General features: G+C 32.2%; 1 protein-coding gene across 1 annotated transcript in view; it reads right to left on the bottom strand.

The window, feature by feature from the left end:
- LOC131942914 (uncharacterized) overlaps positions 1-22,777 on the bottom strand; it is a 49,752-nt gene that overhangs the window by 21,806 nt on the left and 5,169 nt on the right. Inside the window, exons 6-10 of the mRNA XM_059302879.1 lie at positions 22,423-22,608; positions 22,150-22,284; positions 20,662-20,805; positions 19,073-19,267; positions 18,581-18,772 (exon numbers count right to left, since the gene is read on the bottom strand). Of these exons, the coding sequence (XP_059158862.1) occupies positions 18,581-18,772; positions 19,073-19,267; positions 20,662-20,805; positions 22,150-22,284; positions 22,423-22,608 (852 nt within the window). The remainder of the gene's footprint in view (positions 1-18,580; positions 18,773-19,072; positions 19,268-20,661; positions 20,806-22,149; positions 22,285-22,422; positions 22,609-22,777) is intronic.

The raw sequence follows: 22,777 nt of genomic DNA, 5'->3' as shown, positions 1-22,777 counted from the left end.
TTAACAGATCAGTTCGGGGTGGGTTAGGGGGGGGGGGGGAGTGGGTTCAACTTCATTCACCACTGTCCGGTCACTTTAGGTCAATTATCCAACCCAGTGTATACCTAGGTGTGACATTAATGTCGCTCTACACAATTGTGGAGGTGAGGTGTGTGTGTGTTGGGGGGGGGGGGGGGGGAGATAACCAACTCAGAGTGAACATAGCGTCAGTTTTTAGATGACTGTTCTAAACATACATATATATTACACAAATATATATTACACAAATATATATTACAGAAATAGATTTAAATAAGTAGCAGTGGTATTATGACAATATTTTTTTACAGAGGGGTCCATGGGGGAGGGGGGTTGTAACTGTTTCATATAATTTGTAATCGTAATCACTATCACCCAAACTGTAAGAATACTACTACTTCATCGTGATGACGTTATTGACTTTGTCAACATTTCCCCACCACTACGCAGTTTGCTCATAAGTAAATTTAAATAGAGGTGCCACATCAGTTGTATTTGTTTCTGTATTGTAATTTTTAAAAAAAATTAATCACACGATTTAAACTGTATATATAAAGTAATTATGTGTGAAGTTTTATGTAGAACATTTTCTAATTCAATTATTCGTAAGCAAATACATTATACAGTTGCCTTAAACTTAACACCCCTCTTGCCAAGTGGTACTACCCGTAGAGTTTTTTTAAACATTGCAATGCATCATAATGGTTATTTTTAGAATGGCAAATTGCTGCAGCTGTTAATACGTGTTGTAAACGTAGACACTACTAGACTAGTACAATAATGCTTAATTGCTGCATGAAAAGAAATTTTGTGATTTACACAGATGTGCCGACCAAAAATATTTTTTTTAACAAATATCATTGTTTAAAACTCTGAGCTTAAAAAGTTTCCAAAAAGGCGCCACTTTGCTGAAAAAGGCCAGAGGGGGAGCGGCCGCTCCCCCTGCTCCCCCCCCCCCTGCGTACGCTACTGATTTAATCGTACTGTTTAAATTCTCTTTTTTTTTTACACCCTTTTTTAAAACTAAATGCACAATTAATCAATCAACAATTTGCAGTAAACCGTCCTACAATAACTATTCAATTTAAAACATGATTGTATGGATTATTGAAATTAAACATCATCTTTAAGTCCTACTTAAGTCCTAAATAGGCTAAAGTTCTACATACTAGACACCTTCAATATCTCCCATTACAACAGCATACAACTGTTACCAAGATGCGTTGTATACATAATAGAGCTCGTGTTAAAATAACATAAAGAAACTATTTCAGCATCGGCAGATTTTAAAATCCCGTTGAACAAGTTCAAGATGTGATTTAAACTAAGAAAGTTAGGATGAAAAATACTTTAGACGAGGAAGGGTTATACCTACAATGAAATACAAAATATACAGATTTTTTATTTTATACAAACACTATAAATATACACAAACTCGTGTTTACATATATGCATGTAATTATATGTAAGTGGATTATAGCATGTGTGTATATGAGAGAGCGGATGAATGGTTGATGCATATATTTTTTTTTTGTGTGCGATTATGCGTTTGGAATTAAGAGTGGACGAATACTACGATGCTCCCTGTCAAGGTTTATTTAAGACCCATTTGGGTCGTTCTTTTCTCCTACCACCAATCGAGAATGTAGATCGCAAGGATCGATTTCGTGGTGGGCGATCCTCGCACCATATAGGCCTATTTATGAGTAATTTGGCTGAGTGTTTGTTGATTTTTGTTTGTTGATTTTTGTTTGTTGGTTTGTTTTGTTGTTTAAGGAGTTTGCTATTTTTGTGTCCTGGTTGGTTGCTTGTTGTATTTAGATGTTTTATATAACTAGAGAAAGATTGTAGCGCATTTATTTGTTATTTTTAGTATTCATTGTTTCGATTATTTATTTTCTAATAAAGTTTGTTAAGTTGAGAATCATTATTTTTCACGTTTTTGATTAATTTTAGGTTTTAACTAGTAGCGTCACAAACATAAACGAAAAATCTTTTATCACAATAATTATGTGTAAAAATATATTCGTAAAAACGAAATGACAATCAATTTTTTTTAAATTTTAAATCTATTAAAATTATCTTAGATACTAAAACAAGTTAATAAAAAGTCTAGCGACAATTTAAGCGCAATTTCCTTATGTTATCCATAACAATTTTAAATCGAGATAAATTTTTGAAAACTTTCTTCGGCAATATTGTTCTAAATTATGGCAGGAATAACCTATAGCAACGGTAGTCCTAGACGATGCTCAGTTTAAATAAGTAGACGTTACCTCTCACTAGCGACTGCCTCAGCCGGTGTGCTTGGTTAGGAACTTCACCGCTTCGCTTCTTCTAGTGGTGAGACGCGAATGGATGAGTGTGGTAGAAATATTTGTATATTCTTAGTAATCTTAGCCAATACAAAATAGAAGAAATTAATTTTTTGTGACCGAACAAAAGGATATTTTTGAAAACTTTCTTCGGCAATATTGTTCTAAATTATAGCAGGAATCGATTGGTAAATGTTTAAAGTCGCTAAGTGGTCTGGTTGCCGAGATATGGGCCCAAAAAACTGCACTTGTTCGAGTTTTTTTGGCTTTTCCGGGAAATCCAGGAAGGAATTCCCGGAATTTTTTTGGCCCACAATCATCCTTGGAACTTGCTTAACATATTTGCTTTGGAACTTGTCCTCGATATTGCTTCGTTGAGGAGATACGAATTAAAGCTGCGGACACACATCCACACATCCACCCATCCATCCAGAAATGACGCATTATTAAACGCAATTGCCAGTATGGAAATTGCGCTAAAAAATTGTTGTCAGATATTTTGTCTGATATATTTTGTCTGAGATCATTTGTCCTGGGATAATATTTTTGTATTGCACACTTGTTTTGAACTGTCTTAATGTTAACCTTCAAGCTACTTAGTAACGTAAACATGGTTGGAAAAAATTACATTATATCTGCTGAATCTACTTCCTCGTTCTAACTGTAGTCGTCCATGAGACCGGTTTTCCTCTACTATAACTTTATGTTACTTTTACTACAACACACCGAGCTTTAACGCATTTTATCAGGATAGCGTGTACTTTTATTGAATGGGAAAAATGTGTGCGTAGGAAGATTTTAATGTCATAATTAGCCAACCGTTACAAAATGTTTTATTTAGACTCCCCTGTAACACAACTAAAATAAAAAAATAGAAATAAGGCGTATAGCACTATCACGTAAACTTCTGGTCTTCATCACATTCTTATATAACGCAGACACACATTGTGGTATAGTTTTGAAACAATATATTCGACTTTAGGGACCAAAGTCCTGATGTTTGTAGGATTTTATGTTTTAGTTATATCTATATCGTAAAAAGGTTTTATTTTATTACTACTTTTTTAAAAAAAATGTGTACAATACTTCACAATCTTCTTTTTTCTTAGTTCGCTAATAGATTTTTTCTACGACAAAAGTATAAATCGATACTTTTTCCTCTTTCTCGTATACAGGATATAGAGGAAGTATTCTAATCTTGCAAAAAATAACAAAATCACATAATGTTTTGACAGTTTTCACAGTTTCACACCTCAGTAATTCATCACATACGAAGTTTGACCTTATAACTAATATTTAAGGGGATAATTTGTAAATCCTTGTAAAACCTTGTAAAAGTCCATTTTTGAAAAAAAATAAGTTGCTCTTATAGCCGTAACGCAGTAGCTTTAGTAGTATACTAATTTTATGCAGAAAAAATATACATTAAAAACAGTCACCTTTCATGTCATGTACATGTTCCGCAAATCAGGTAAAATTGTATCCCCTGTGACCTGCTTAGGTCTCTTTATTTCCTTTTATTATTTAGTCTCCTGAGTTTTACTATTGACCTTGGGAGAATTATCAGTTCATTGGTACACAGCGGTCAACTGAACTCAGTCACGGCATGTGACTTGGATATTAATCCTTGTCAGAACCTCGGCCAATGGTTGTTTAGTATTGAGGATCCTTAACCGATCTTCGACCAATGGCCTTGCTACATTATAGTAGCCTCTCTTGGGTTTGATCTCTGATAAAAGGTCGAGACACGACTTCTAAAGAGAACTTTGACCTAGACTCCGGGAGGCAACAGTGCGGTGTGTGTGTGTGGTTTTTACTTGAATTATTCAGTTCGTGGTGATATATATATTAGTTCCTCACCATATGAGTTGTTTATCACTCCAGTGTTTAAGATACATTGTTTAGGTGTGATATTTCACAAAGTTGTGTGATTTTTCCAGTGTTATTCTGCGTCTGACAGAAGGCGTCCGTTACACCCCACCACTACGATCAAACTAACACCATTTGTACAATAAGATGGCCCACTGAGCTCTCTCCCCCCCCCCCCCCAAATGTCCACCACCAATCCTATTCAATCCACTCGCGACACACGAAGAACCTTAATATTATACAAAAACTATATATATTATACCTACTACCTCAAACAGCACATATTGTTGCAATGATTCCTAAGTATTTTTTCGATGTTTTTAAATTAACAGAATGGTACAGTAGTATGCTAATAAAGAAATAAAAGTTATCATCCGTTTTTACGCAATATTGCATTCTAATATTAACTAATTTCTTGTTTATGATTTTTTATATCAAAAACCTTAACGCTGTTCATTGCAAATATTATAAGCTTACCCTAAAATCTAATTTAGCAATCACACTTAACTATTACAAACCAATCGGCAAATACCTATGGGTCTATAGGATAGCCTTAGTAGTTACCACAAGGCTCCATACCGACGTATTGGAAAATATTTAACATAATTAGAGTCGAAATAAATGATGGCCCTTACCACCAAATGAAAAGAAAAACAGTAAAGTAATTTAAACGTAGCCTACATAGCTTCGTTAATAATACAGTTAACTTACTTCCCTTACCTTGAAAAAATAATAAATTACTCGTATTTCATCTACTCGTAATAGTACTTTTCACTTTTTCCACCAGTCTAAGATAGAAAAAAATATATTTTAGTAATATGATCAAATAAACAATTTTATTAGAAATGTAAAAACGAAACTTCGGCTAAAAATATACATATGCGTAAAAATGACTGTTATTAACTATCTCATCCTAATGTCAATAGGTGACCGTTTGAAAGATCAGTGAGAGAAGTACAAATAAACAAAGCCCGGCTCACAAACAAAGGCGAGATGTCAACAAATTATAAGCTCCAACTTCCTGATAGTCTAATAAGCAAAAACATGAGTAGCTGCCAGCTTAACTTTGATGTCACCAAATGTGGTTGTACCTTCTTCTGGCCTATACCCATACACTTCATCTAGAAAAAAAGACTATTGTCAGCTCGTATAAAACATTCATACTATAGGTCTCTTTTAAAATGTAATGTTGGTTTTTATTTTTCCAAACGAACTTATTTTACGGCTCTATCTTTCCCTGGTACACATATCTTGTGCAAGTGGAGTCAAATACATTTTAAATCAATGGTGTAGTCTTTGTACTGTAGTATGTATACGACAGATGATATGGATAATGACTCAAATAAAATTAGGCTAACGAAATCAATATGCTCAAATATATCACTGTCTATACTTTAGTCTTAGGACTACATTTACATAGAAATATAATAATAGCCAACTTTATTTTTTATCGTGAAAGTTAAGGGCGATAAATGGTTGAATTACTACGTCCATCCTCGACACCAAATGAACTTGTCTGTTCATTGCCACCAGTATCTGGTCTCTGGCTTATTAGCATCTTTCACTTAAACAATAAGAAAGTTAAATATTGACATTGATTGTGGTTTATATTTAATTAATGTAATTTGTTTTTTAATCACACATGTCATTATGTGTAAATGATAGCCTTTTAGTTAACAAATCTCACAATGAAAGCAGATGTTTAATAATCTTCATTACCTGCAACAACTAAATTACCACTCTCACTACTATTGATGGCAGTATTATTCTGATTGGCACCGCCTATAATATAGTACGCTTTGGTTTTCGATTGCGAAATACGCACATTATACACTTGACTGTAGATCAATAAATACATACCCTTCAGCCACGATTTCACGATTGGTATCCAATATTTATCTCAAGTGTGGTAGGCCTACTTTATGTGGGTGCCCTGATGTGGTATACAAGGTTTGTTCTCAACAAAGCAAATTATGTTAACAGCATACACCATGTATGCCACCTACTCATTTACATAATTGTACTGTAAAGTAATACCTACAGAGTAGGCTATATTAATGTAAACCACTATATTAATTAATGTAATATTACAGAACAAAACATATATTATCAATATATTGAAAACTAATACATGTGAACTAGAATTCACAAGAGCACTGTTGATAGCACTCAGTCTTTTCTGTAGCACTACCCTCATTCCTCATACCAAGCATTTTACAAGTATTCATTATTCCTGTGATGAATCTAAAAATAGAGTAGATGTATCAAATTGCAATAAGAAATCGTCAGTTTAGGAGTTTACTAGGTGAGATAGATAAATATAAATGTAAAAAAAGGTGAAACATAAAACACACAGTATTAGATAACAGTGCAGAAATAGCTACTAAGTTCAGGTTAGCCAGCATTTTCTGGCCCTTATGCAACAATTAAATGAAATCAACACTTACTTGAAATACTCTCACAATACAGATACTGCCAGATGTGAAAAATTGTGTACTCAAAGGTTCAATGTTTTAAAAAATATTGTAACAATAATATATGCAATGTTGATGAAAAGTATGCATAGTACAAAACTAACTTTACTATCATTTACAAAGTTATAAATATACTCACAAACATGATGTCCTCCGTTAACATGTAGGGTCTACTCCATGTTGATCAAAAAGCAACAAAAAGCAACATTTCGTCGTGGAAATTACACGAATAATATGCCGTATTTTAGATTTTAACACGGTAGGCCCATTGAAATTAGTCATACAGTCAGTGATCTTAAAATAATGAAGTCGTTGATTTTAACTTAAGACACTGACCCAAGAATCTGCTACACTCTGTATCTCCTTGTTTAAACCCAGGCACACATCCAAGTAGACACTGGCCATCTGTCTTGTTACACCAGGCTTGTGTCTCATTACGTACACACAGGTGACTACAGTTTGACGTGCAGCCTGCTCCATAGTGCCCATTGTCGCAAGCTTTAATTGAACAATATGTAAATTACTATACTAAATGTAATGTTATTCTATCCCATTGCAGATAAATGAAAATCATAACAGTTGTATGCAATTAAATTTAGAAACCAATTGCTCAGCTATTTTAATCTACTGCATTCTGAATAAAATCCGCAAGTATTATAATAATTAGTGATTTCATTTGTATATTTGTATATTTGTAAGACTCATGGTGATATCATTGTGATCATTTTGATTAAAAGAAAGATACACAAAGGCAAAATCGTGAGTGAAAACTGAAAGTGTGCACTTGGGGTCATTTTTTAAATTGTCAAAGACCTTGTTAAAGAGTGACCACATGTACTTTGTGGATCAATAAAATAGTTTTCCATATTCCAATAGAAAGTGTATGAGAATGATACTTTTGTATTTGCGCGTTTTCCGTTGCGCATTGTTGTAGGAGACGTGAACATTGTTTGTAAAATATTAAATGTGTTTGCAATCAGACTGACCTCACTTAATTATGTGAGTTGGGTTTTGACGAGGCGCTAGAACAAGATTTATGTATGAAAAGAACTAGATGATTAGATAAATATATGCTTTGTTTAGTGATATTCTTGTGTAACGTATAGCCAAAGTGCCATACAATAGATCCCTATTTTATTTTATTTTTGGCTACACATTCTATTGTAAATTAATGTATTAATTTATTTTTTCGGAGTTATCTTCTATTGCTATGCCTGCCTATCACTTACTCATACAACTTGCAGGTTAGTTGTTAAAAATTGTTTATGAAGGAAAGATTACACATTCATCAACTAATTCAAATCAAACACGCGTTTTTTAAATATTAAATTTGAAAATTTGAATTTTTCAAAGGTGTAGACTACTATTTGATGATATTCTTTTTTTCATTTAGATCTTACCGTATTCGCAAAAATCTCCTTGAAATCCAGCTATGCAACTATAACATAAACCATTTGTTATGTTACATTCTGAACGCTCACAACTTGATAAACAGTTGAAGATACATCTTGGGCCATAGTGTCGATTGTTGCATGCTTTAAATTGGATTAATTTATTTGCAAATACTTTTTAAGTAGAGAAAAAACTCACAAATTACATCGATGCACAATTACGCTATAAAGGGGTCCAATCGGTTAAGTTAAACTCATTTGATAAATAATTTAAAAGAGTATATACTATAGTTCATATAAAAGTAATCAGCGTATCGTATAATGTAATCAGGGATATTTTTTTCATATACAGACAGATTGATAACAATGTGGTAACCGATACAAATGTACTACTTACACATATTGCAGTAATCTCCATGAAAGCCAGCTTTACATCTGTTACAATATCCATTTATTTTGTTACATTCAGACTTCTCACAATCAGCTGAACAGTTAGACACACAGTTAGGTCCGAAGTGCTTCGAATCGCAAGCTTGGATTTTGAAACAATAAACACAATTTGAGAATAGAGGTGTAAGAGCGTGTGTTTATTTCAGGTTGGAAAACTTAAATACTAAGCATATATTTAAATATGTAAAGTTTTAAAAGGAATATAGATTACTTACATATGTTACAAAGTGGGCCATAGAAACCCGCTACACATCTATAGCATTCTCCATTTTTCTTGCATTGAGAGTTTTCACAATTTAATGGACAATTAAAAAGACAGTCCGATCCATAATGGCGTTCATCACAGACTACACGATATAAAGTATGTCATTACCTCCAAGTTTGTGTTGGTAAATTGCTACAAGTATATGTGTCTTATAAAAACACAGTTAACGAGTTGATATCAGGGCAATAGTTAATTAAAAAATTTGGTTGTTTATTTGTTTTTGTAAAATTTAGCCTTGACAGTTGGGGAATAACATGTTAGAAAGAAAAAAAAACAGCTTGGTTATTCTTAATTTTTTAAGCGACTCAGGTCTAAAGTTGATTGCATCGAAATGCAATATTAGATGTTATTGTTAAGTGGAAGCGGTGATTTGGATTTTTGAGATAGTTGTGAGAGGTTGAATGTCGCCTGGTGCAGAAGACATAGAGCCTACAGTTTAACTACATGAAACCAAATTGTCTATTTTATTCCACAAGACTTTACAATGCTGATGTAATTTATACTAAATGGTCAATATATTTTTTAAAGTATAAACATATACGCTGGCTTAATAAACATACGCATGGATCATCTTATGTAAATAAATATGTGCATCTTTATAAAAGATCAAACTGTTAATAGTGTTAAGTCTGAATTTGAAAATAAAAAATATATATATTTAGTATTTGATACAAGAATACATAAATTAAAATATTATTTTACTAACACGAATGTTCATCTTTAAAAACTGGTAAAAAAAATCAGCCTATCAATATTATATTTTCAATATTAAAAAGAAAAAATATTTCGATTGCCGTTATACGCACGGGCAAAGTTTTATCTTAGGCATGCTAAATGTTAAAATATTTTGCTTAAGTTTAAAATATTGTCTTGTAATGTACACGCTTATGTATTTTATTAGTGTATTTAAATAATAGAGCATTCAAACCTTCAAAAATCTCAACTTCACAAATTGTTAAAAGGTCAAATCTTGATTTTATTTCCACATAAGTTATATTTGGTGTTGAAGTTGACGTCACTGTATAAACAGCTGCAGAGCTGTAAAAGTTGGGATCCGTGTAGGTGAACAAAGTCTGGTTGCTGGAACTGTAGCTGGTGAGTGTAAATCCACGGATACGATCCGGGCAGCAATCAACTGTAAATTATAAAAAGCAGAAGATAAATATTGTAACAGGTTGTTCAGTTTTTCATTGAATATTACATAATTACTTTATTTACATAATTTCTTTTTGTATATTTGCAGACTCATATTACCTACCGTACCACTTGACCTGGCATAAGGATTGTTTATAAAACTAAACATCTAGACATGAAACCCTCTCTTGACTTATACACATAGGTAGTATAGTGGAAGTATTGTAATCGTGTTAAGAATCAAATTCGAGATCTATGTATCATTTACACCTCCTTGAGTAAAAAACACTCTCGTTTTACAATATTGTCCGTATGCCTGATTGACATTTAACAAATTTCGACACATTTTTCAAATCTAGACTTTTTTCTTCTTCCCGAGGCAGAAAAAATATTATGCAATCTTGTCTGTATTTATGTGTATGCAAACACAATAACGAGAGAACTGTTTCAATTAAATTGACGAAATATATAACACATGAATTTTATCAATTTGTGAAGTTTTTTTTACCATCTTTTCAGCAATTTCCTGTACTTCAATCACCCTCCGTGATAGTTAAGTAGATCAGACATCGGGAATCGCCTGAATATTTTAGAGACTTCGCGAGGTGCCATCGGAAAGCATCGATGGGGCTAAAATAAAAGTGCGACGGGTGTGTCCTTGGTTCGGCTTAGTCAGATATTATAGTATCCTACAAAGTCACTTTAGTTGCGTGCTCTAAAAACGAATGTTTTCACTGGCTGACGACTATAATTTAAGTCAACGATTATTGTAGTCAGATGTGTCTCAAGTATAAGGTATTCTTATAAACGAAACGTTATTCCTCATACAGTCTGACCGTTGAATCAAGTAAGTCATACATTTTTATAAGGGAATAAATCTTAATAAAACAAAACCCTTTTCTTACGTATCATGTTTTTTTTTCAGTGCCTACAATTTTGGTTAACTGTAACTGAACCTAACCCAGAATTTGAACAAAAATCTGAACCTCAATTTTAATTTTAAATCTAAATATGAATCGTGAACGTGAATGTCAACGCGAACACGAACATTGATACTGACACGAGTATTCACACACCTAAACAGAAATGAACGTCAGCATGCACATGCGCAAGAACACGACCACGAACTCCACAACAAACGCAAATACGAAAATAACCATGATCGCGACCACGAAAACGAAAACGAAAATGAACGCAAACACAAACACGAACACGAACACGAACATAAACATGAACATGAGAACATGAAGATGAAGATGAAGATGAAGATGAACATGAACATGAACATGAACATGAACATGAACATGAACATGAACATGAACATGAACATCAAGTACAAATATGCAAGTGCATAATAGTATACAAGATAATATAATAATACATTTTCGATATCCGTCGTAGTTAAATATTGTTAATATTCTATGTATTCTAATGACAATGAATGTGAAGGGTAGAAGCATGGTTATAATAACATGCTTACGTTTAGTTTTTAAGATCAAACAGGGATTTAAGTTTGATGTTCAAATGAAGTATTATTTTACTTTATACTTGAGTTTTGCTGTCTTCTTAATTTTATATATAAGTTTAGAATCATAAGACTGTTAAGGATTACGATTTAATTAAGAATTACTATGCTTTTCATTCAAGAAGCCTCTGCATTTGTTTTAAATATATTAGTATTTATTATTAATTATTCTACATTTTGAGATTGCATAGCTATTGAATTACTTTTTATTTCCTGCTTGTTAATATTATCATAGCTTTTTTTTTTAAGTTAATATAATTTTAGAAGATAATATAATTTTAGAAGATAATGAAACCGGGACTGATGTCCGCTAAACTTTCTCGAATATTCTTATATAAAACAACAGGGGATGGAAACTCGGTATATAGACATGATTTTTATATAAAATAGTACTCAAGTTATAGGCTTTTGAAAAATTCAAAGTAGAAAAAGTACCACTTCCGTTTCTACGATTTTGATAAAATACTTATATTTGAGATTTCATCAACCTTGCTGTGACGGTACTCAAGTTATCGTGTTTACACACACACACACACACAAATACACACACAGATATACGGACAAGATTGCAAAACTATTTTTTTTCGACACAGGGAGGTGTAAAACGTTGTTTACAAGTGATTATTGCACACAATAAACTATATGTAATGAACTAATAATTGTTTACCTTTTTAAGCTTTTAGTTTAAGCCTTCTTAATATAACAAAAATCAAATTATTTCTTACATTGCAACAACTAAATGTGTTTATAGGACAATCTTACTTCCGTGTAGGACAAGTTCGTGGTAGGTACATGCATTTCACAAACAACTGATCTCTCTCTCTCTCTCTCTCTCTCTCTACATATATATATATATATATATATATATATATATATTTATATATATATATATATATATATATATATATATATATATATATATATATATATATATATATATATATATATATATATATATTAACGTGGTTTACCTCTGTTATACACAATGTATCTGTTAATATTCATTGGCTCAGAGAATTTCAATATCCAGGTTCCGGGAACATCAGTTGTATGAGCACAAGATTCGAACAGATAAATATTTCCATTAGTGTTTCCGTCAACAGCTTTGGATGAAACGTATCTGTCGTTATAGTTGCTGGACTGCCATGTTTGTTGCTTCAAGGCGACATTTCGTCCTGAAAGTTTATTTTACAAAATATTAATTAATAATCTTCATTAAGACAAAACAATTTTGTCCAAATATGGCATTATTTTTAGCTCCATAATTAACCAAAAGATGCTTAAAAATAGTTTTTAATTAATTTTTATTAATTATATTTCGTAATTCACAAATGAAGCGCTTGAAAAAAAAATCCCCATTTACCTCCATTGATGTTAACAGTACAAACAGATCTTATTTCTCCAAAGTCTATCTGAACAGCTTGAACAGTTTTACCATAGCTGCAGTAGATGTCTATGGTAAAGTCACTTAACTTCGACATTGTCTGGCTGGTACACGGGGTAAAGCTGCTGGCAGAGTTTGACTCTTTTACAGAAAAATGGATGTCAGATACTGAGTCTGAAAAAAAGTGTGCATTGTAATACATCTCTTACAGAAAATAAGACTTTACAATAATAAATACTAATAATAAAATACTGTTTTCATAAGTATTGGCAAAATCATTGGAAAAGTTACCTAAGTTTAATCTATGTTACGACATACAACATTTTCCATATTTTACGTTAGTTCATCATATACTAATTACACGTTATATTGTTTTGCGTTATATGATATGTAGATTTAGTGCTGTCGACTACATACTTGTGATATATAGAACTACATTTTACAGCATGACTAATTTTACAAATCAATTCTGTTGCCTCTCTTTTCATGAATTGTATGTGTGGTGTATTGTGTTTTTTCTTTTGTGCGATCAGCTGTTTTGGTTTTGTATTGTTTTTTGTTGTAATTTTTCTTGTATGCAGGCCTAATTCGAAGACATTGGATAACTATGAAAAAGCGTCCCATGTTAGTCTACATGTTTCTTTTTCAAATGGATCTCAAAATTCAGACATAGCTATTTGTTCGCATAGTTAAATGTGTGCTTTTAAATTCGAATATTTCTCTAAATTGTAGGCTGCTTAGGTCTACAAATAATTCTTTTGATATATTTGTATCTAGTATAATATTTTTATTATAAGTACGCATTTAAAAATTCTACACACATTTAATTTTATCTTCTGATTTCTGCTATCGTGCAAAAAAAATATAAACACAAAAACATTATACAGACTTGAATATAAAGGTGACATTTAGAAGTACATAATATATTTAATTGTCATGTTAATGTTTAGTAGAAAAATAAGCTTACCATTAGTCTGAAACGTAACCCTTATAGATGCCACTTCATATGCAACAGACCAGCTTATCGTATACATCTGGAGATTGACACAACTACTGTCGTCTCCGTCTGTTAGATAAGTCGTTGTAGTCGAACCTATCTGTGCCAGATCCTCTAAAACCAAGTTTTGTCTTTAATTTTTTGATAACAATGTGCATAGAAAGTTGCAACATGGTTGATTCCCTAATTTAAAATAACAACTAGTAATTGTTTTAGTGAAACATTATTATAAAATTAATAGAAATAGGAATTTAAAATATTAATACTCTGTGATAATAAATAATTGATGCTACTAAACAATAACCACTTGTAACGTTAGGTATAATTGTTCTAGAAGTCACCGTTTATTGAGGAACAAATGTATCTGATAGAAAAAAAAAACAAGAGAAAATTACGAATAAACCAAAACCGAACACGAAACTTGTGAGTCGGTCGGTCTCTCAGTAAGTCAATGGGTCGGTCGGTCGGACATGTGTTGATTGGAATGTTATTTGCTTTTCTGGTTTATTTGGTGGGTCGGTGGTTTGTTTTTACTGGGTTGGCCAGTTGGTTACTTGTTCTTTTGGAGTTTTTTGTTTGTTTTTATGCATTGGTTTGCTTGCAGGCTAGTTGTCTGGTTGGTTGGTTGGTTGGATGTAAGTAGTGCTGTTTGCATTCTTACCAAGCATATGATGCACTTTATTTCCGTCAATTTAAATATAGAATTACGTTTGATTAATAAATTTTACTCACGATACTGACATAGACTTCCGAAAAAACCACTTGTACAAACAGACCCAGCTGCACACAGACCATTGTCATCACAGTAGTCGTTCTTACAGTGACATTGGTATTGACAGTCGGTACCAAACCATCCTGATGTACATTCTGGAAAATAAATGAAGTAAGCATATATGTTTTGCAATCTTAACGTTATAAATACGGGTGATTTTATAGCAAAATTATTTGCTATCAGAAAAAATATAATTTCGTTTACTGCTCTTATATTTTAGTACAAATTTAATTAAAACCATTAATTGGCAAAGTTATTGCTTTTTTAAAGATTTAAGCATGTTCCCTTTAAGTTGTATTGTATTCTAAAATGTCTACGACGTCCTTTTTTAAAACATATCTTTATCAGTCAACATCTTTTTTATATACCTATGCTTTTCTGGGTTAACATAACCAAAACAAATATTTCTTACGAAAAGATGTTAAATTATTGAATACTTTTATACAAAATACAAGATTGTGGTGAAATGCTTGCGACCCAAAATGTGTGAGCTCATATTCATCACAATTGCTTGTGCTACAATAGTCTGACCTATAATGTTAAATTTTGTTACGGCATTCTATTTAATACAATTTTCTAATGTGTAACCATTTTAATTTTTGTTGTTTTGATACTTTTTAATAAATTGACTTAAAAAATTCAGTTATTGAGATTCTGAAATTGAGTTGGGAGGGTATGGTGCCTAACAAACACCTATGTATTACAAGCCAGGAAAGAAAAAATAAGTATGCGAGAGTTTAAGCTGGATTCGGCGAAAATTATACACAATCGTGACACGCCTCTGCGTGTGAGTGGAACCACATGAAGAAAAAAAAAGACTCCAAAGAAAACCCGATAATGGAGTGATCTTAATAGAAATACAGATCGTAGGGATGACTTATACGCAACGTCCAAATATATAGCTTAGGCCGTATTCTACATATGGAAAAAAGAGAAGTAGTCAAGTATTAAAATTCACAGTATATATATAATGCTCACTATTTTGACAAAGTGGACCATACAATCCACTAACACAAGTTGCTCCACCATAGCATTCACCAGACACGTCACAATAGTTGTTGGTACAGTGGCATTTGTACTGGCAGCTTGGTCCAAACCATCCAACGGGACATCCTGAAATAAAATATCACCAATAATAGGCATTATTAAACCATAATCTGTGGAAATCTATAATGATCTCAATATCCGTGTTGAACGTGATCGAAAAGTAGCATAGTCTGACTGCGGCCTCATATAAGCTAAATATTTTGGATTAGATCGCCCATTTTAAGATGCGACACAAACTTCATTTTTAGTAATAAAATAGCTCTGATGCCCTAACCACCTTGAAAAATACCCTATTATCAGAAATTCCATATTAAAGATTTAAAAATTTACCCATGTGTCTGCTTAATTTAATTTTACGCATTAAAAGGACATAACTGAGTCAGGAGTTTAAACGTTTATTTTACCCGAATCTTTAACTACACACACATTTTAAAAAGAAAATGTTTGGTGAAAGAAAATATCCTTTAAAATGTATGCTATCAACAGTTTTTCAAATAGCATTAAAAATAAAAATGATTAAATTAATAATTAATGTTTGATTTATGGTTGATATAAACCAAAGAAATATGTCACAGATCAACGGTGTCGTTTATTGTTCAATTGGTGCATATTTTCATAGTCACGCGGGTTTTAACTTGTCAATAAGACATTGCAAAGTTATTTTTTTAAAACTGTTGTTTAATACTTATTTAGTGCAAAACATTAATGAGACAATTCAAAGAAAGTGAAATGCAAACAGCTTCGACCAATGCTGATAGACGGTTAAAAAGATTTCAAAACACATCTTCGTAAAGCTTACAAGAATATGTTTGATGCTATTTCAAAGAAATAATATTGTAAATAGTATTGTGTGATATTGAGTGAGGCTTTATTTTCATTAATTTTAATTAATACGTGCTTTTTCGTATTAAATTTGGTCTTCGTGTGAGTGGGTCAAACATGTACATATATTTGTTGTGGTCTAAGGGGAACCTTCTAAATGACACTAACCCCTTAAGGGTAACTGCCATCGATCATTTAAACAATGTCCTTAGATGAATTACCCTAGATCACAGGGCATTCCTCCTCTGAAAACTGCTGTTATACATTACATACACCCTGACAATAACCACCCATTAGTTTAACGGTAACGGTGTCGGTAAATAAAAGGCATTGGCCAAGAGATATTGGATGAAAATTATATATAAACATATTATCTTTGTTTGGAATAGGTTTAGGGATTGAGATAGGACAATGGGCAAAGAAAACTAAACGTATTGTTATAATATTTACCTTAAAGTGAAATAATCACGCAGGGTGGTAATTAACAGGAGGTAAATAACCTGGAAATGAGACGGGGAATGAGTGTGTACGTCCTTCACTTATAATATTTGTTTAGCGAACCGTAATTGTGGAATAGCCGGTTGCGCGTAAGTTAATATTTAAAGTAACGTGAAAGTGTACTCTCGTGGCAATTTGGGCGCAGCATTAAGACATGTTTTTTCATTTTTCATATAGTATTTTGAACAAAGATAACGCTAACATTAAAAGTAATATACGGCTAAAAATAGCAGTAGCAAAGCATATATATATATCTATATCTATATATATATATATATATATATATATATATATATATATATATATTTATATATCAAATTCATTTTTTAAAGACAAAAAAATGTTTTATTTCTAGAATCTTTTAATTAGCTTACTATTTTGTTACTTTTTAAACAAAATAAGTTAATTTTTAATTAATACAAAAGTTAGTATTAATAATTAAAAATATGTATTGTTAATATAATTCACAACAATCCTTTAAACCTTCAAAAATCTCCACTTCACAAAGTGTTAAAACATCCGATTTGGATTGTATTTGCACGTAGGTTACATTAGGTGTTGATGTTGACGTAACAATATAAACAGTTGAATCAGTGTAGGGGTTGGCATCTGTGTAGGTGAACAAAGTCTCGTTGCTGGAACTGTAGCTGGTAATTGTAAATTCCCGGAGACGTTCTTGGCAGCAATGAGCTGTAAAAAAAAAAAATAAGAATAGAAATTTCAAATGTGTGAAATGTTAAATTTTCTAAAAAAAATGCTACATATATCTACGTCTCTAATAAAACTTTAAAGATTGGAACAGAGTTTACATATTGAACATTTATCCAATTTTAAAGCTATCGTTTTTTTGTGTTTGTATTTGTGTTTGCAAATGCAAGTGCAAATGCAAATTCAAACACAAACACAAACACAAATAACGCAAACACAAACACAAATATTTGCATTTACATTTTATTTTCATTTCACTATCATTCAATTTTCCTTTTCCTTTTCCCTTTCCTTTTCATTTGCATTTGCATTTGCATTTGCATTGGCATTGGCATTGGCTTTAGCTTTAGCTTTAGCTTTAGCTTTAGCTTTAGCTTTAGCTCTAGCTTTAGCTCTAGCTTTAGCTCTAGCTTTAGCTCTAGCTTTAGCTCTAGCTTTAGCTCTAGCTTTAGCTCTAGCTTTAGCTCCAGCTTTAGCTCCAGCTCTAGCTTTAGCTTTAGCTTTAGCTTTAGCTTTAGCTTTAGCTTTAGCTTTAGCTTTAGCTTTAGCTTTAGCTTTAGCTTTAGCTTTAGCTTTAGCTTTAGCTTTAGCTTTAGCTTTAGCTTTAGCTTTTGCATTTTTGTTTTATTTTGAATTTGCAATTGTGTTTGTGTTCGCATTTTGCTCTCGCACTGATATTAATTTTGACGATCACGACTACGATCACGATCATGATAATCCCATTTAAATTGTGTCTGATTATTAAAAAAATAAATACTAAAAGTTTCAAATCCGATTTCGGCTATATTGTCCAATTATGCAGTGGCGAGATGTATACTTGCATTCTGCCTCAAATAATTTAGTCAGTAGAATATTCTAAACTACTGCCTGACACCAATTCCTGATCTACATATTAAATTTAAGTAATTTACCTCTATTGTACAAAATATATCTGTTTATATTCATTGGTTGAGGAAATTTCAATATCCAGGATCCTGCAGACTGAGAACAGGATTCGAATTCTACAAGATTTCCATTAGTGTTTCCGTCAACAGCTTTGGATGAAATTAACATTTTGTTGTTGCCTGACTGCCAGGTCTGTTGTTTTAAGGCGACATTTCGTCCTGAAAGTTATTTTAATTTTGACAATGTACTTGTAATCTTTCTACTTTGATTTTGTGTGCAATGGTTTTCTTTGACAACAGGTTGGTTGTCTTTTTTTATTATCTAGTAATAGACACAATTATTACTCAAGCACATCTTCATTCAAACTAGCGGAACTTTTTATGTTTACTTCATTTATCCGGTGTCACAGTTGTATCGAATATTATAATATAAAAATGTTCTAATTAGCATTAATTTTAAATTATACGTTATACACACATATCATTTACTTTATTTTCTTTATCTTTAAAGGTGCTTACCTCCATATATGTTAACAGTACAAATATTTTTTGTTTCTCCAAAGTCTATTTGAACAGCTTGAACAGTTTTACCGTAGCTACAGTAGATGTCTATGGTAAAGTCGTTTGCTGTGGACATTGTCTGGTTGGTACACGGGGTAAAGCTACTGGCAGAGTTTGACTCTTTTACAGAAAGATGGATTTTAGATACTGAGTCTGAAATAAAGTGTGCATTGCATTACATCTCTTACAGAAAATATTGTTTTACAATACTTAAATGCTAATAAGAAAATAGAGAAGTTACCTCTGTTTAATTTATTTTTACGACACACAACATTATTCATAATTTGCCTTTGTTCATAATATACGAATTACACTTTTCATCATTTTACGTGAAATGATATTATATAAATTAAGTGCTGTTGACTACTTACTAAGACTTGTATTACACTGAATTACATTTTAGTAAAAAGTAAGTAAAGCTTCCCCTTTTAAACCTGACCGTCTATCGAGCAAGTGAAGTAGAGTCAACTTGTTTCTGTGACCTCGGTATATGAAGAGATATTGTGGTCAGCACTTTGCCCAGACGCCTTTACTTTCCCTAACGTGAGTTAGGTACCCATCAGAGTTGGGTGGACTCAGGGTCGGTCTACTGACTTGAACCCGGATTCGAACTCGCGACTTACGGGTTAGCATTCCAGCTCTCTACCGCTAGACCACTCCGTCCCCAAGAATTACATTTTACATTATGCCATTTTTTACAAAGTTTATTAAACCTATTATGTTGCGTCTCTTTGCATAAATTGTGTTAGGTGGTATTGTTTTGTGTTTTTTTTTGTGTGATCAGCTGTTTTGTGTTTTGTATTTTTTTTTTGTTGTTGCATATATTTAAAACATTACTTTAAATTATTTGTATAGGGTTCTCTTTTACAAAACTAGCAAACTATTAGAGTTAGTAATAGACGGATCAACGATTATATGATCAAAATATATATTAATTTTCAAACCATGAGACCTCCACAAAGGTTATTTTTCACTGATGGCTGCAGGAGTATTTTCATGTGCACCTAACATATGCATATTTTTTGTCTGAATTTCTCTAACGTAAATACACATACATAAAGAAAAAAAAATACTGATTTAAAACGTTTTTTTCCCATGGAGCAGCCTTAACCCTCAAACCTATGAATATACACTGTGACTTTTTGGCTGCTCAATTAAGTTAAATTAGTGTAGCACCCGAATCTAGCATAAAACCGATGTGCCTTCTAAATAAAAAGCAGCATCGATGAGAGCATTTTAACACTCTGCTTAATGCCTTAGCCTACTGAACACAAATACAAAGCGACACATTCTTAAATTGAAGACAGCTTTCCTTTAATCATTTCGGCATTTTTTTCACATTTAATGTCGTTCTCTTTTATTTTTTGTGAAACTTTGAAAACTAATGACACATCCGTGTTTCTATAAATTTCTTAGAATTAACATACGTAAGTAATGCATTGTAATAATAATCTCAATTAATTTATTAATTAAATGGATAAAGTTCCCATAAAAAATCTGCATTTTTAACGTTTGCCACTCTGATTAATATAAAGAATGATATTCACCATTATATTGAAACTTAACCCTTAATGATGCCACTTCGTAAGATAGAGCCCAGCTGATTGTGAGGCTACGCAAACTAGCACACGTTCTGTCATCTCCGTCTGTTAGGTGTGCTGTCGTCGTGGAGCCTAATGGTGCCAGATCACCTGGAATAAAGAACAACATGCGTCTTAAATGTTAGACGAACAATTAAAAAACATTACGTGAGGTGCACATTCCTATGGGACTCGGCTAAGGGTTACATTCAAACATGAGACAGTGCACAGACCGAACGGAGACTAAAATGGACTGTTAGTAACATCACTAACACGTAGTTACGTTAAGGACTTTGTATTTCATTTTATGATAGTATTTTGTTCATTGTTATATTATGTGGCGGAGACTTTGTTAGGGTGGAAACTTTATAGATACGTTAGTGTAAGAAATAGTTTCTAGAATTAAGCCTATTGGTTACTAACTGATCTCTATACCTGTTTACTACCACAACTAGATCGAAAATATTTTAGTGATGGGTAATTTTACCAAACAAACAAACACTCACCCACCCATATATATATATATATATATATACATATATATATATATATATATATATATATATATCAAAGAGCTGCATGGAAGAAACTCCTCACGCATGCCCCTTTAAAGATGAGAGAGTTAAATACGGTTGTGTGTGGGGGTTTTTGGAGATAAGGGTAATGGCCTTTTAATTATGTTTTCCCTTGAATCAACGACGTCAGATTATTGTGTGTACTTTTCCGGCTTTAGAATATGTTTCCTATATGTTGCATGTGACGTCACGTTTCTTTTTCCGTTTAATTGTAAAGATTTTACTTTCCTTGTGTTTTCCGGGTGAAAGAGTGACAGAGAGACAGAATAGTGAAACTATTATTAGTAATGGTCAGGGTTACATTTAATGTTAGGTTTAAATTTAGAATCGATTTGAACGTGGTAAATGATGATCCCCTACTCCGATGTTCAGACACGTAAATTTAATTAAGAGGTTAATAATAAGTGGGTAAGTAATGTAAAAAGTTATAACCAGGTTGGGGGGACGGACGGAAGGGGTTATTGACAATTGACGGGGTTTAAGTTTAATGTCTTGTTTGATAAAAAGGTATGTTAAGCAATATACTTGATTTGGGCTTGGTTTTAACATAGGGATAACATTAAACCCATGGCACCCGATAGGTAGCACCACACATATTTTTCTTTTAATAGCTATTGGTCATTTCTTTTTATTACATCTTTTTCCCCTTGTACTATGTGCATTATCCAATTATAACTAAATTTTAATTCGACGTAATTTAGCAAAGTAATATAATCATAAACCTCTTTAAAAGAGTTAGTTAAACATTGTCTGATGTTGAATTTTATATATTTAATATTTCTTTGTTTAATGTTTAAATGTTTATTTTAAATTTATGGATCATTTTGAATTAATGAACTTTGATCATGTTATATTAAAGTACATGAAATGAATCACTTACTATTTTGACAAAGTGGGTCAAACCATCCTCTATCACAACTTGCTCCACCATAACATCCACCAGACACGTCACAGTAGTTGTTGGTACAGTGGCATTTGTACTGGCAGCTTGGTCCAAACCATCCGATGGGACAACCTGAAGTTTAAAAACCTTTTTCATATCTTAACATTCAAATCTTAAAGACTCGTCATCGTCAAATAGTTAAAAACATTGTTTAAGATTCGAAATATGCAGGAAATTCAACATATATTTGTTTAAATAAATCTTTCAAACCTTCAAAAATCTCCACTTCACATAGTGTTAATGGCGCATTTCTTGAGGTTATTTGTACGTAGGTTACAGAAGGTGTTGATGACGACGTCACAGTATAAACAGCAGCAACAGTGTTAGGATCAGTGTAGGTGAACAAAGTCTGGTTGCTGGAACTGAAGCTGGTGAGAGTAAAACTAGACAGACGCTCTGGGCAGCAATCAACTTGAAATATTTTAATTAGAGAGTAAAAAAGGAAATATTTATTTTGTTTTTTATAAACACGCTACATACATCAATATTTAAGATTTCTACTTCTAAAGCAGAATGTTCTTAAAATGTAATAACATAAGTAGCGAACCGCATTATATAATATGTT

This window comes from Physella acuta, unplaced genomic scaffold (genome assembly GCF_028476545.2).
Source record: "Physella acuta isolate Inbredline_101_S28 unplaced genomic scaffold, ASM2847654v3 ptg000432l, whole genome shotgun sequence".
NCBI classification, from domain to species: domain Eukaryota; kingdom Metazoa; phylum Mollusca; class Gastropoda; family Physidae; genus Physella; species Physella acuta.
This window is presented reverse-complemented; position numbering and strand designations above follow the sequence as displayed.